Here is a 14,755-nt window from a genome sequence, read left to right as displayed (position 1 = left end):
CCCTTGTCCCAAGCCCCTCTCCAGCTTTCCTGCAGCCCCTTTAGGCACTGGAGCTGCTCTCAGGTCTCCCCTTCAGGAGCCTTCTCTTCTCCAGGCTGACCCAGCCCAGCTCTCTCAGCCTGGCTCCAGAGCAGAGCTGCTCCAGCCCTCGCAGCATCTCCATGGCCTCCTCTGGACTCGCTCCAGCAGCTCCACGTCCTTCTCTTTTATCCTACTGACAGGGTATTAAATTTACCTAATGGAGCAAGAGCTGCCAAGCACTGTGAGACATTTTTCTGGCTTTGTTCAGCTTTCCTTTCCTGATGAGGACCTTCCTTTACTGAGGTGTCGCAGCGAAGACACGAAGAAATGCCAGCTTGCCAGTGGATCCCAAAGTGAGAGTTCAAAGCACAATCTGGACTTCCCCAGGAGGTGGGACTGATCCAAGCCACTGCACCAGGAATGTTTGCCAGTATCAAGAAGGCTGATCCATCTTAGTGGTTTCCAGGCCTGGATACTGCCATCCTGAAAAATAACGTAGGACAGAAAGCAGCAGCCAAGTACACCCTGCTGGGCTGGGGCCCCAGCGTTTGAGGAACCTACAGCTATGTGCCCCTATGGGGGGACACGTGCTCCTTCAGGTAGGGCAGAGGGAGATATGGAAATACGCAGGATGTGATAACACCAAACACATTCTGGGAAAGAGAAGAAGGTGTTGTGTCTCCCCGTGCCAATCCTCATGCTCCACTGCCCTAGGCCAAGGAGCTTCAGGAAGGGGAGGACACACCAAAGGTGCGCAAGGTACAAAACCTATCTGGACATCTTTTGAAATACTCATTTTCTTCCAAGTTTCACTTCCACAGAGGCCCTTGCAAAATCAGAGCCATCTGTTGGAAACCAATGGCTGATGCTGCTGATGGAAATGCTGAATCTGTTTTTCCTGCTATTCCAGCTGCCTGGAAGCAGCTCACGCCCCCCAGAAAAGGTCAACAGTGTCCAAAACATTGCAATGAAGTTGTGCACTGTTGACGTTTGCTCCTGGTGAGGATTTGGACGTGCCGAAGCCAGAAACACACAAGCTGCAACATCAAACAACACTACAGCCTTCTCCTATCACCGTTACATAATAAACAATGCATTTAAGTGTTGTGATGTTGGGCTCCAAATCCCAGCCTCATTGAGCCTTTAAACATTGGGCCATAATTATTTTTAGTGTTTACAATACAGAGTACTATCAGATCCCATTTAAAGCTTACTCTCAGATGAAGCAAGTCTGGTTCTTAAACGCTTTCTTCGAGCAGAAAAAGGTGGCAGCGGCAGCTGGGGTAGAGCAAACAAATCAATAGATGCATATGGACATATAGGTCACACAAGAATTAGGCTGAGGGAAAAACAAGTTAGCTGTGCAACTTGGCTGCTTTTCCACATATGGTGCTAGCCATTTGCGGTTTAAGCTTTGAGGAGCTCCACTTCGTTTGAGCCTGCAACAATTCCAAGCTTCCAAGAAGCGGGTTTTTACTCCAACTCCTCTATGTTACTTTATACTGGCTAACGCTTTCATGTGAGCATCGCTGGCTTATACACACAGTGCACTAGGAAAAACTGAAGGAGGAACTGGAAAATTGGGTTCTGTGCCCTGCCGAGCAGAAAAATATCCTTCAAAAATACAGAACTGACCTAGAAAAAGGCAGAGTTCTGCTGCTGCCCTCTAATGAGCACATCTCACATCTGAAAAAGAGCACTCCAACAGAAACGTTCTGTTCTGCTACAGGCACGGCCTCTTCTGCTGCAGAGCTGTCAGCAATGCAGTCACAGCTGGAGCAAGACAGAATCTTCTACACAGCAAACATGCAGAAAAACCATCTGGATGGACACACGACCTATTCTGTGCTTTCCTGAGCTTAGAGTATATGGCTGTCTACTCTTCCGTTCTCCTTCCTTCCTCAAATAGACGGAGGAGGGGAAAGGTTCCTAACTGCGACCTTCAGGACACAAGGCGGTTTATCAGCTCACCGCTGCAGCTTCCACAAGGACTATCCTCCCTCTAAAGTTACCTCCCAAGTACATTGCTGCATTCAACTTCTGCGTCCCTTGCTTGGGTCTGTCTGGATGCTACTCATATGTTAGATCTCTTCATCCAGCCTAGCAGAGAAAATTCTGTAACCTCATGGTACAGAGTTAGACCATATGCTGCACTGCCACAGAAGGGTATGATGCTGTTACAGGTACAGAGGCACAACAGAAACATGGAGGAATGACTTGCTTAAGTGTCATAAAATCACAGCCTGGTTTGGCCTTGAAGGGACCTTAAGGCTCATGCAGTTCCAACCCCTGCGACGGGCAGGGACACCTTCCACTAGAGCAGCTTGCTCCAAGCCCCTGTGTCCAACCTGGCCTTGAACACTGCCAGGGATGGGGCAGCCACAGCTTCTCTGGGCACCCTGGGCCAGTGCCTCAGCACCCTCACAGGGAAGAGCTTCTGCCTAAGAGCTCATCTCAATCTCCCCTGTTCTGGCAGGTTAAAGCCATTCCCCTTGTCCTGTCCCTACAGGCCCTTGTCCAAAGCCCCTCTCCAGCTTTCTTGTACATTTAGCTTAGACAGTGTCCATTGAGATTTACGGTGTTAAAAACCCCAACAAAAGCCCCTAAAGCCTTGCTTTCTTCCTATAAACCCTTTGCCTAAAAAGCTAAACCCAGATTACGTGCCTTTATCAGTTATGCCACATGTGAACTGGGTAAACAGATCTTCAGGTGTTGCACACATTTTGACCCAAGCATAAAGAAAACCTTTGTCCATAAACTGCTCACAAAGACTCTCTGATCCTCTGTATCCTGAGGACCCCTGTGCTGAGCAAAACAGCCCTCAGCACAGGAACCAGCACCACATCCTATTTCTCAAACATGCACTGCAGTCAGTGGTGGCCTGGGAGAAGAGCTCCAGCAGAGTATCATGTTTTCTCGTAACTGCAACCTGTGGGCCATCAGTGCTGTAACTGAAGGGTTATCTGTGCCCCTATGAACAGACAATATAGTTTAAACAACAAATAAAACCTTAGGCAAGCTAGATCTTTATTCCAGTAAAGGGTAACTTGCATAGAATAAATCTATAGATCCCACTTTGAATTATAGACATAAAGTCTTGGGAGATCTACCATTAAACACTCACCCTGTCATCCAGGTAAGACCCACATTAGCAGAGATGTATCTCTCGGTAAATCAGATTTATGTAGATGACAGTCTTAGTGTAGAAACCCTGGGAAAAAACAGCCAAGCAAAATGGGCTTCCTCACATGGGCATCTCCCAGGGGTGTCAGCAGAGGGAAGAGGAGGCTGATTCACTCTGCACTACAGAAGCACGTCAAGGCAAGCCAGAAGGGGCAACCCAGAAGAAGGAGACCTCTCATCTCACCCACACTGTACCAGGCTCCACCAATTTTCTAACTAGAGCACCTATTAAATATTAAACTCCCAGGACACATATTTCAGAAACACCTTTGACAGCCTGACACAACTCTGTACCAATGCTGGTGACAAGTGAAGGGTGCTGACTCCCAGAGCTGTCAATCTGCCTTCTCCACAGGCAGCTCTTCATCCCTCTTGGGATTCAGTTCCTTAAGTCATGCAGTGTTAAACTGTTCTCCTCATGCCCCATGAGAGGTTTTCATGACTGGGATTTGTGCTGGGTGCAGCCCTTTGCCACCAGTGCAGAACAGTGCGTCCTCCCTCTCTCTCTGTAGCATTTATAATGTTATAACTCGATTATGCCAAAGCTGTAACATCAGAACAGCAAAGGCATGGATTTCAGTTCACAACCCTCTTTTGTAACACTGCAGCGTCAGTACCCTCCTAAGCAGGGCTGATCTATTTTTGCGTTAAGTAAGGATGTTTGACCATTTAAAACTGATTTAGCAGAATACCAGGCTAGATTAGTATCCTTTGAAAGCTTTGGGACTCATAATCACACAGAGCAAGACACAGCACGACATGCAAACTGCCATGCCCCATCACACCTAGCCAGGAAGGCCAGGATGTACAGTGACCCCAACCTCAGCAAGCCCTTCAGCGGCACAAGGGACTGACCCATTTGACCTAAAAACCACACGCCTGAACACTCAATTTGTACAAGAGCTGCAGGAAGGCTTTGAACAGCCCAGAGCAACACCTCAGAAGCCTCACCAAAGCAGTTCCCATTTCCTCAGTGAGCCCTCTCCTCCTCTTCACCCACTCAGCTTCAACACAGCCATAGAATCACAGAACCAACCAGGTTGGAAAAGCCCTTTAAGCTCATCCAGTCCAACCATTCCCCAGCACTGCCAAGGCCACCACTGACCCATGGCACTGAGGCCTCGTCTCCACGGGGTGTGAACCCTTGCAGGGACGGTGCCTGCAGCCCTGCCCTGGGCAGCCTCTTCCAATGCCTGAGCACCCTCTGGGGCAGGAATTGTTCCTCAGCTCCATCTAAACCTGCCCTGGTGCAGCTTGAGGCCGGTTCCTCTTGTCCCATCCCTTGTTCCTTGGGAGCAGAGCCCAGCCCCTCCTGGCTCCATCCTCCTCTCAGGCAGTTGTAGGGAGCCATCAGGTCCCCCCTGAGCCTTCTCTTCTCCGGAAACAAAGGAGAAACACATGTAAAGGCTGCTCCAAGGCAAGCACGTACCTTCTACCACTGTTAGCGGGGAGCATGACACAGCCACCACAGGAACCATCCATAAGAAATTAGAGGGATCTGACACATCGTTCAAGCTCCTAAGACTCATTTCAGGCTCTTCCCACTACCAACAGCCTCCTCCCTCTGGAGCAGATTGCAAACATCTTGGCAGCTTTGGCCACTCTGGAAAGCGTTCCTGTGTTTGTGTAGTGCTCAGTATCCATGACCACTGGCTAATTGGAGCAGTTAAAAACATAACAACAAAACATTAATTTTAAGTAGAAGGACTTAGCCCCAGCTAGAGGAAGGGGAAGGAAACAAAATGTTCATTAACTTCAGAAATATGAACACAACTGATGCCCATGAGCTGGCAGAAGGCACTCACAACATGGAAATGCTCTATCTGCACAAGGGAAGTCAAAGCACTTGAAGCAGTGCAAGTTTCAGACACTCATTTAGCTCTTTTCACTTAATTACACTGACTAATTAAAGTGGAGTTTCATTCAGCTCCTCTCACAGCCAGCACCACACTGCACAGTAAATGTCAAAGTGTTATTAAGCAGTGTGGATTTTTCACTTTTTTAACAGAAATTACTATCATTTTTAAGACACAGGCACCTTTGGCTTTCAGTAGGATTCCAGTAGGATTCCCACTCCAAGCACGATGTTGCAACCTACACCCTTTTGTTCTTGTAGCCCCTTTAGGCACTGGAGCTGCTCTAAGGTCTCCCCTTCAGGAGCCTTCTCTTCTCCAGGCTGAACCAGCCCAGCTCTCTCAGCCTGGCTCCAGAGCAGAGCTGCTCCAGCCCTCGCAGGATCCCCGTGGCCCTGAGGAACATCACTTGTCACTGGTCCCCACTTGGACGTTGAGCCATTGACCACAACTCTTTGCGTGCAGCCATCCAGCCAGTTCCTTATCCACCGAGTGGTCCACCTGTCAAATCCATGCCTCTCCAGTTTAGAGACAAGGATGTAGTGCAGGACAGTGTCAAATGCCCTGCACAAGTCCAGGTGGATGACATCAGTTGCTCTTCCCTTATCCACCACTTCCAAGGCCTCATTGTAGAAGGCCACCAGATTTCTCAGGCATGATTTGCCCTTCACGAAGCCATGTTGGCTGTCACCAATCACTTCCTTATTGTCTATGTGCCTCAGCATAGTTTTCAGGAGGCTCTGCTCCATGACCTTCCCAGGCACTGAGGTGAGACTGACTGCTCTGTAGTTCCCTGGGTTTTCCTTGTTTCCTTTTTTAAATCTGGGGCTTGTATTTCCCCTTTTCCAGTCAGCAGGACCTTAACCTGAGTGCCACAACTTCTCAGATACGACAGATAATGGAGATTGAATGCCCAGTTTGAAAGACATGATATTCACCTCACCCATGAGAATGAGAAATCCCAGCTCAAATGCCACTCAAGCAGCCGCTCCTCTTAGGGCAGCATCCATGTGCCAAACAGAGATGTTCAAGCATGTTAAACAAAAAAGATTATTTTCTAACAAGAAATACTGCAGTGCATTGCAGGTAAGCAGGCAGGTGCTTTCAGCATGACCACAGGAGTGTGGATTAAGATGAGCTCTTAGGCAGAAGCTCTTCCCTGTGAGGGTGCTGAGGCACTGGCACAGGGTGCCCAGAGAAGCTGTGGCTGCCCCATCCCTGGCAGTGTTCAAGGCCAGGTTGGACACAGGGGCTTGGAGCAAGCTGCTCTAGTGGAAGGGGTCCCTGCCCATGGCAGGGTTTGGAACTGGATGAGCTTTAAGGTCCCTTCCAAACCAAAGCCTTCTATGTTAAAATCGTTTCAGTGCCACACCACCGAGGGCATCACCAATAGGTATCTGACTGACACCTCTTTAAGAGAAAGCATTTCAGTGCTCCCCAAATTCACACAGACCAACGCCTGGGCAGCTTTGCCCAGAGACAGATGGAGCAGGAACATCTTGTCATTTGGGACTAGCACAGCACGTCGCATTTTACACACACATTGGAGATGCTACAGCTGCTCCTTGCAGGCCGCTCGCTGTCAGCGTCAGTTTGCACCCCTCTCCGTCTGAAGAGTGTTACAGTGGGGAACAGCTTGAGCAGGGTGCTCCAAAACAAACACAAGACACGCATGACAACTGCCAGCACAGAATGAGATGCTGAAGAAAAGCAACAGCAGTGCAATTGTGAAGATGCAGCAGCTTTCCACAGTGCGGACGTGGCAAACGACCGCCATAAGCTGATTTAAAAACACCCCAAAAAGCAGCAAAGGCTTAAAACTGGTATTCAGAAATTATGTGTTCATTAGAACAAAATAACCTCCAAACCAAACAGGAACTCCCAGCTTCACGAGGCCAGCACTACGCAATAGCCAGGAAGGCACAGCTGAAGGGGATGGCAAGCAGCATGCTGTCCAGCAGGTGAAGAAGCCCAAAATGAAGGCAATAGAAAGGGTGCCAACATCTTTCCTCTGTTCACATCACTAAAAATCTGCCTGAAGAAGGTGGACAGTGCTAGGATTAGACACAGCAGAAGGGCAGACTCACACCATGCACTGCAGAGGAACACAGCAAACATCTTCCCAGCAGAAGTAACCCGCTCCTACCAACAGCACAGCTCCAGGACTGGCACAGAAGCATTTCATGGAGAAACATCATCAGGGATGAGGACAGGAGAGGAAGAACTGTAATACTTAAAGGGCACAAACAAACAGACATCCAGTGATTCTATCATTCTATGAACAGAAAGGAATAAACTATGGAACACAAAGGTCTGCATCCTGTCAGAGCTGCAATTCTTCAAGCAACACAGCAGTGCATCCACAGCAGTGGCAACGCTGAGTCCAGACACTGCAGGAACAGCGATGCTGAAGAGGAAGGGTCTCACCTGGATTGTGGCACACGACCCATTACAAGCAAAAACCAGAAAAGTAGATCATGTCCCATGAAGTTAGTGCACAGCAGGACCATGACACCAACCAACCACAGCTTTTCTGCTTCTCACTTGAGGCTACAAAAGGAGAACAGAATTGGGTAAGTGGCTGCAGAGCCCAAAGAGAAGGAAGCAGATATGTGAGAGGGACAGCTAATCTGGAACACCAGACCAGAAGCTGAGGTGCAAACCAGAAGGACATAAGCATTGACTCTGAAGAGGAAGGCTTGGTAAGAAAAGGAACTCAAGAGTACGTAAGAAAGGGGCAAAGCAAGGCTGTACATGGCTTGCAGACTCCAGCAATTCCAAGCTATCAGGTTCCTGTTTGCCCTGATTTATTCTCTCCTGTCTCTGCATTTCTTCAGCAGGAAAAGGGACTTCCTTCTTTGCCAGATACTCAGCAATTTCACTCCTTTGCTCCCCTCTGTGCGACTGACAGATGAACCCATGCTACAAGACATTGTCACCAGAGGATGAAACTCTCAAGATACAAAGAGGTAACATGGAGATACTACAGCATGCCTGGAAGTCCCCTCTAGTTTTACATCCCAGTGTGCAGATCCAGGCTTGGCACAGAATCAGACTCGCAGAGTGGTTTGGGTTGGAAGAGACCTTCAGAGATCATTTAGTCTAATCCCCCTTTCACCTTTTAGCAGCTTGCTCCAAGCCCCTGTGTCCAACCTGGCCTTGAACACTGCCAGGGATGGGGAAGCCACAGCTTCTCTGGGCACCCTGTGCCTGAGCCTCACAACCCTCATTGTAAAAAATGTCTTCTTTATGTCCAATCTAAACCTACTGTTACGGTGTCCTTAGGGACCCTTAACTGGTCTGGGGCCAGAGGCAGCAAATGGCTTTAATCCATGTATCAAATCACATTTTCCTGGCTCACCAGTGGCACAGGAGGAGCTAAAGCAATCTGCAGGAAAAGCTACTCTTGGCACGACCTCAGAAACCAAGGTGACCAGCGAAGGGTTTGCAAGCAATTCTGACCTGGTAGCACTTGCTGCCATTGCCCTTTTGCTTTCTCAACAATGCATCTTGTCAGAGTGCCCTTTTGGAGAAGCTGAAAATAAAGCAGGAAGATGCCAGTCTAGTTGTTCATCCCATTCCACAACTGGTTCATCATCTGCTCCAAAAAACCCCAGACATTCCCAGGCAACTGGTTTGCCAGAGTCACGCTTGAACAGGCCTTTGCTTCGGGAGGCAAATACTGAGGAAGGAAACCTAAAGCAGGGAGAAACAAAGGGAAGAAAAAAGGGGAAAAAAGCAAACACACACACACCCCCCCATAAGACAGGCCGTTAGTTCTGACTGACTTGGAAGCACTTAATTCCCATGCTACAGGAGATTTATTCCCTCACACTAGTAGCAGAGGTCCTTGCATGGATTAGATTATGGCAAAGCATTTGATTTACATTACGTCAGTGACTAAGTAAATGACACTGATGGAAAGCAATCACTGAGCAAGCTCCTGGACTTAGCTCCAGTGTTCACAGCGATGTCGCTGGCTTTTGTTACCTATTAGCATGTGGAAGTCATCCGGAATCTGGTGTTGAGATGAGCTAATGATTAAAGACAAGAAGCAGAGCCGAAGAAAGTAGTTGCAGCAGGTTGCAGTATGACATGGCTCAGAGCTCCCCATACTAAAATACTTCCCATCTTGGACCACTGGCTTCCTACCATCACACATGCAAGCCTCACCAAATATTAATTCCATTTCTCTATGACGGTTCCACCCCTTCCCTCTCATGCAGCCAGAATCATTGATGCCAGAACAGCCTAAGCTGATACCTCACCCCAATCAAAACAAGCACACTGAATCAGCCTTGTATCTAAGGGAAGCAACAAGACCATTACCACGAGAGCAGCAGATACTTCCAGTGTGGCACCCTGCCTCCACCAGCTGTACCAGGAATCCTCAGGAAAATGTTGGCAAGAACCAACACCACCAGCTTATCCTCCCAAATCTCCTCTCAGCGCCAGCACATACCTGCTCAGGCAGATACAATCACTTGTGTTAACCAAGATGCTAACTTCACTAGAGATGCTGAACTTTCCAACTTGAGAAGGATGCTTCTCCCTCTTCCCTCAGAATAACCACAGCCAACCTCACTTAAGAAATTAAGGAAAGGTACAGGGACAAAAGGTAGAGAGAAAGTGCTCCTGGCTTGCTCTTCCCCCTATACCACCACCTCAACCTCGTTCAGGAGCAACTGCTGTCCTTGCACCATGCCCTGAGGAGACCAGGCAGGCTTTCCAGGTGTCTTCTACTGATTCAGCCAGCCACTATCCTCTCTTAAACAGTATGGGGGGTGCAGACAGGTGAAGCCACAAGTCAATGTCACCACCTATTCTGCCTTCCTTTTCCAGCAATAAGCAATCTCTCAACCTCACACATCCTTCTAGGCCAGCTCCATGTCTGACAGCTTCACAGTTAGCAGAAGGCACACCAGAGCACATAACTTTGGTGCTCAGGCTCTGTCAAGACAGAAGTTGGGTCCCCCTGTTCAAGCACAAAGCCAAAATGTGAAAGACCAAGTGGGGAAAGGAACATGGCAGGATAGTAGAAGGATGGTCAAATGTCTTCTATAAGGAAATATCTTGTGCAGATACCTTTGCGCTGCAATGCCATGAAAGCATTATCAGCATGCAGTAAGATGCTGGCTTTCTGGGAACTACACCTCCAAAAGCAGAGGGATGCAGGGTCTAAGGAGGAGAGATAAAAGAGCGAAAACCCACAGCAGCCAGCAGAGTAACCCAGAGTGTTTCCTGCCAGGTCCAACCCCTGTAACTGATCCCTTGTTTCACTTATGCCCTGCAAGCCTCAGTAAGCCCACACTGATGTCTTCCTGGCTGTCCCTAAAGTGTCACAGCACAAGACCAGACTGTAACACAAAACAGAGATACCAGTAACCTTAGATAATGTGAAGCAACCCTAGGAGTGCAAGCACACACACAGGGAGGACAAAGATACCAGCTTTCTCAATTGCCACACATTCCTGGGCAGAATAAAATCCTCAGCTGTGAAAAGCACAGGAGACAGAGAAATAAAGCCTACCTACAGTCTGCCGAGTTGACCTTCTCAGAGCTTGAAATGCAAGTGGGAGAGAGACATTTTTTTGTCTTGCTATTAAATCTAAATATAACAATGTGTAGGAGAATCCTACCCTCCTGCCCTGTGCACAGAGCTAATGGGGGTGGGAGGAAAGCGGGGATGAGGGCTGGAGTCAAGTTGAATTTGCTGCTGAACAGGGCCTCAGCTGACCAGGGGTCCCAGGAGACAAAGCAGAGCCTGTCTAGAATCTCTTTTCTAACTCCAGGGTGTCTGCTATTGTATGCACAGTCTAGTTACAGTTCACTGACTTAACACAAAAAATGAATTGATTTCCATAATGAAAAGGCCTCCACATGGCTCCAGAATGATACAAAAAGAAAGGGCACAGCAGCTTGGGAAGATTTGAGAATAAAATCAAACCACTTTTTGCCTCGTTGAGCTGCAGTTTTGGGCCTCCAGACAAACAGCTATTTTTAGCTGATCATCTGGAAAGTGCAAGGCAGCACAAAGCATTGGGGTCAGCATCGCTGCAGGCAGCCAGCACGCAGCCTCAAGAGAGGGTTAAATGTAGTCAGGCACCACACATCTGCATTATCAGCACTTGCAGAGGGACCAGAGGCACAGAGCTATTTATAAAGCAGATCTGTGCAGCTGCAGCCTGCAGTGAAAGACAAGGACTGCAGGCTGTCAGCCCTCAACATGCTCACTTAATTAAAGAGATGGCTATGTTTACGTGCACACATGTATGCACACATGTCCTTTTCCCAGGAGAGGTACAAACAATGAGCTCAGTGTTGGAAAACAAGGCATTTCACAAAGGTTTCTGTGCAGAGGGCAAGCATCCCCAGCAAACGCGTCCTCACACAACCTTCCCATTCCCTCACACTGTGACTAAATGTGACTGATGGGCTGTGGCCACTGCAGCTCACGTAACCGCTAGCCTTGAGGTGGTTACTGGGTTGCTTTGCAGCCCTGGACATGAAAACAAAGTCACTGTAGTGGTATTAATCTGCATGGAAAGAAGAGATTCAGTTTGTAAGCAAGGTATTTGTGAGTCCCACATGTCTTCTGCACCAGGACAGATTAGTGTGCCATCAGTTTCCATTTTGAGGTGAAATGGAAACCCAGTTTCAGACTCAAAGCTGTGTCTGCCACTAAGCAGGGAGCATTTCCTTGTGGGATTAGGAAACAAAAGCCTCTATCACTACCTCACCATTCCTACTCTTACTCCACGTAATCCTTGATGAGCTGAACTCTCCTGCCAGAAGATCTAGAAACACTAATGGACAGGAGAAAATGGGTGGCAATCAGCCTGCTGTGGGTAAAGCACTGCTGATGCACAACAAGCAACTAGCTGGCAAAACAGAGTATGAATGGCAGCGGCTGGTGAGGCAGAAGCAGCTGCAGAGGAAGCCTGGAGATCAGCTCACAGCCTGGGCTCCGCTGTCCTCTCAGCCCCTGAGGACCAGGAGCCTAATTCCCCACCCCACACATATGCCATTCTGCTTCCTCCAATCCCAAACAGAAACCACTTGGGAAAGCCCCTGCAGGAACACAGGGAGCTGTGGTTTGGGTTCAGTTCTGACAGACACTGCAGAATACAGTCTTCGGTGTCTTTGCTCACAACTTAACCACTCGCACTCATTCGCAATACAACAACAAACCTGTTCTGGAGGAAATGACGCTTCTGGAGTCCAAGTCAAGCTTCTTGACAAGAGTATCAGGGTCAATCTTCAGCCCGGAAAAAACAGCAGACGTTGAGAATTCCCAGTCCTTATCCAAAAGGAACATGAAGCAGGAGTCAGTACAAACACCACGAGACACGTTCATTAAAACAAAAAGCAACCCCAGCACCTTCCAGGCAGGCGGGTGCCTCTGAGCAGGCAGGGGTGAGTAAGTCACCCCACTGGCCAGAGCCCCCCCAGGCTCTTCCACACAGAAGACAGCTTCACAAAGTCATGCTTCAGACTGTTTTATTCCTAACAGATTTCTGCCTCAACCCAAGCTCACCTGACTCAAGTGAATTCTGGACTTAATGTGAATGGCATCCTTAGGAAAAGCCAGATTTATTACAGGTACATGACAATACAAATAAGCAACAAATGAGCAGATCAGGGGCCTGAATCCTAAACCAGTGGACATTAAGCAGATTCAGTGACTACCAGCAACTTAACCAAATCTTCAGCATCTAGTTCCTTTACGCATGCAATAGCTCTCTAAGTCCTAAGCTTTGCAGTAGCTTCTCTGGTTGGCTTGGAATCGATCATTTTAGCTAGCAGTATCTCCCAGCACTAACACATAACTTCATAGTGGTATAAAACCAGCTGTATATGGCACAGTCTGTTCCGCCCTGTTTAAAAGGAAAGCTGTAGGTGCATTAAAAGCATTTACTGAAGGGGGACTGGGGGAGGCAACCAGCTTTAACCTGAACTGCGTTATTAATGCCACAGCTGGTGAAGCCAAACATGGCCCAAACCTCCTAAATGACTGTGTATGAAGAGCTCATCTCCACCTGCCCTAACCTGGAACTGAAGGGAACCAGTGCAAAACGAGCCAGGCAGGCCCGACCCCTCCACTCTCACCGCATGCTGGTGGCTGCCGTAACTACCAGCACACGGCACATCCATCGCCATGGCTGATGCTGAGAAGCACACGGGGACGCTGGTGGTGCAAAGCAGGACCTCGCACTGGAGCCCTGAAGCTTCAGGCTCCCTTGCTCTGCCTGCTGCGACCAGCAGTGTCCTTAATCGCCATGAGAAGTGTGTTGACAAGTGGTGTGAGGCCCAGCACAGTGCCACGGCGGCTTCAAGGCCGCAAGCACAGCATTAAGGGTGTAAGGTGATTTTTCCAAGCAGGAAAAGGAGACCAGGCTTCAGGAAACAGCGTCACAGATTGGGTTGGGTTGGAAGGGACCTTAAAGCTCATCCAGCTCCAACCCCTGCCATGGGCAGGGACCCCTTCCACTGGAGCAGCTTGCTCCAAGCCCCTGTGTCCAACCTGGCCTTGAACACTGCCAGGGATGGGGCAGCCACAGCTTCTCTGGGCACCCTGGGCCAGCGCCTCAGCACCCTCACAGGGAAGAGCTTCTGCCTAAGAGCTCATCTCAGTCTCCCCTGTTCTGGCAGGTTAAAGCCATTCCCCTTGGCCTGTCCCTACAGGCCCTTGTCCAAAGCCAGTGTCATCATTTCAGTTCACTCCTGCCCCTATGAAGACCCTGTCAGCTCCCACCAGCGCTTCACCACGTCCAGGCCCACAGGGTGCCCTCAGAGACCCTGTGAGGCCACACCAGGACAGCCGCGAGGCCGCCGTGTGGGGACTCCAAGAGCTCAAGAGACCGAACAGAACTGCGGCCTTCCCGGTGCAGGCGGGGAGCACGGCCTCAGCCGCCGGGCCAGACCCATCTATCGTGACAGGCGATACCTCGGCCCCACGTGTCGCCGCCCCGCTCCCCGTTACCTTGCCCGCCGCCGCATTCCAGCCGCCGGGGCCGCGGCCGGAGCCAGGCTGGGGCTCAGCCAGTGGCAGCGGATCCTTGGCGGGCCAGGGCCGGGGGGCGGCGCGGTGCAGCCACGGGCGCTTGACCTTCCCCACCATGGCGGCGGCGCGGCGGAAGGAAGGAGGCGGGAAGGGAAGGCCTGAGCTGGGCCCCGCCCGCCGCGGGGCGGCCCCGACAGCGGAGGGCTGGAACCGGGACCAGAGCGGCTGCAGCCCCGGCGGCCTGGGGGTCCCGTAGTGTTCAAGGCCAGGTTGGACACAGGGGCTTGGAGCAAGCTGCTCCAGTGGAAGGGGTCCCTGCCTGTGGCAGAGGTTGGAGCTGGATGGGCTTTAAGGTCCCTTCCAACCCACATATGGGCGCCCAAGCCAGCCCACCCTGCAGCCGTTAACTCTGAAGCCTAATGGTGGCGTCTTAGATGACACCGGTCACTTTGATGGGCAGCCTGGGGGTTAATCGCCTTCAGGCCTCCCGTGGCTCCTGGAAGCAGCCGCGGGGTGTCATTGAGTGTGGTTGGGTTAAACCTAGAGGCTCTGCAACACAGTTAAGACCTGGTGTAAGCCCCTGAAAGAGTCGAGGCCTCTTGGTAGCCTTAAGCAGAGACCGAGGTGCGTGGCAGGACAAGAAACGAACTCTGAAACACACCGCCAGAAGTTATTTCCATAGTTAGAACAGCAG

The 14,755-nt window shown here is 50.0% G+C and overlaps 1 protein-coding gene across 4 annotated transcripts in view; it reads right to left on the bottom strand.

Annotated features, from left to right (window-relative positions):
- SLX9 (SLX9 ribosome biogenesis factor) overlaps positions 1 to 14,178 on the bottom strand; it is a gene marked incomplete at its 5' end in the record, with an annotated part of 60,372 nt that extends 46,194 nt beyond the window's left edge. For all 4 annotated transcript variants that reach the window (XM_080632090.1, XM_080632088.1, XM_080632087.1 and 1 more), the window contains 2 exons: positions 12,249 to 12,357; positions 14,041 to 14,178. In XM_080632090.1, the coding sequence (XP_080488216.1) occupies positions 12,249 to 12,357; positions 14,041 to 14,178 (247 nt within the window). The remainder of the gene's footprint in view (positions 1 to 12,248; positions 12,358 to 14,040) is intronic.
- Positions 14,179 to 14,755: the final 577 nt, after the last annotated feature.

The sequence above is a fragment of the Psittacula echo genome, assembly GCF_963264785.1.
Source record: "Psittacula echo genome assembly, chromosome: 20".
NCBI classification, from domain to species: Eukaryota; Metazoa; Chordata; class Aves; order Psittaciformes; family Psittacidae; genus Psittacula; species Psittacula echo.
This window is presented reverse-complemented; position numbering and strand designations above follow the sequence as displayed.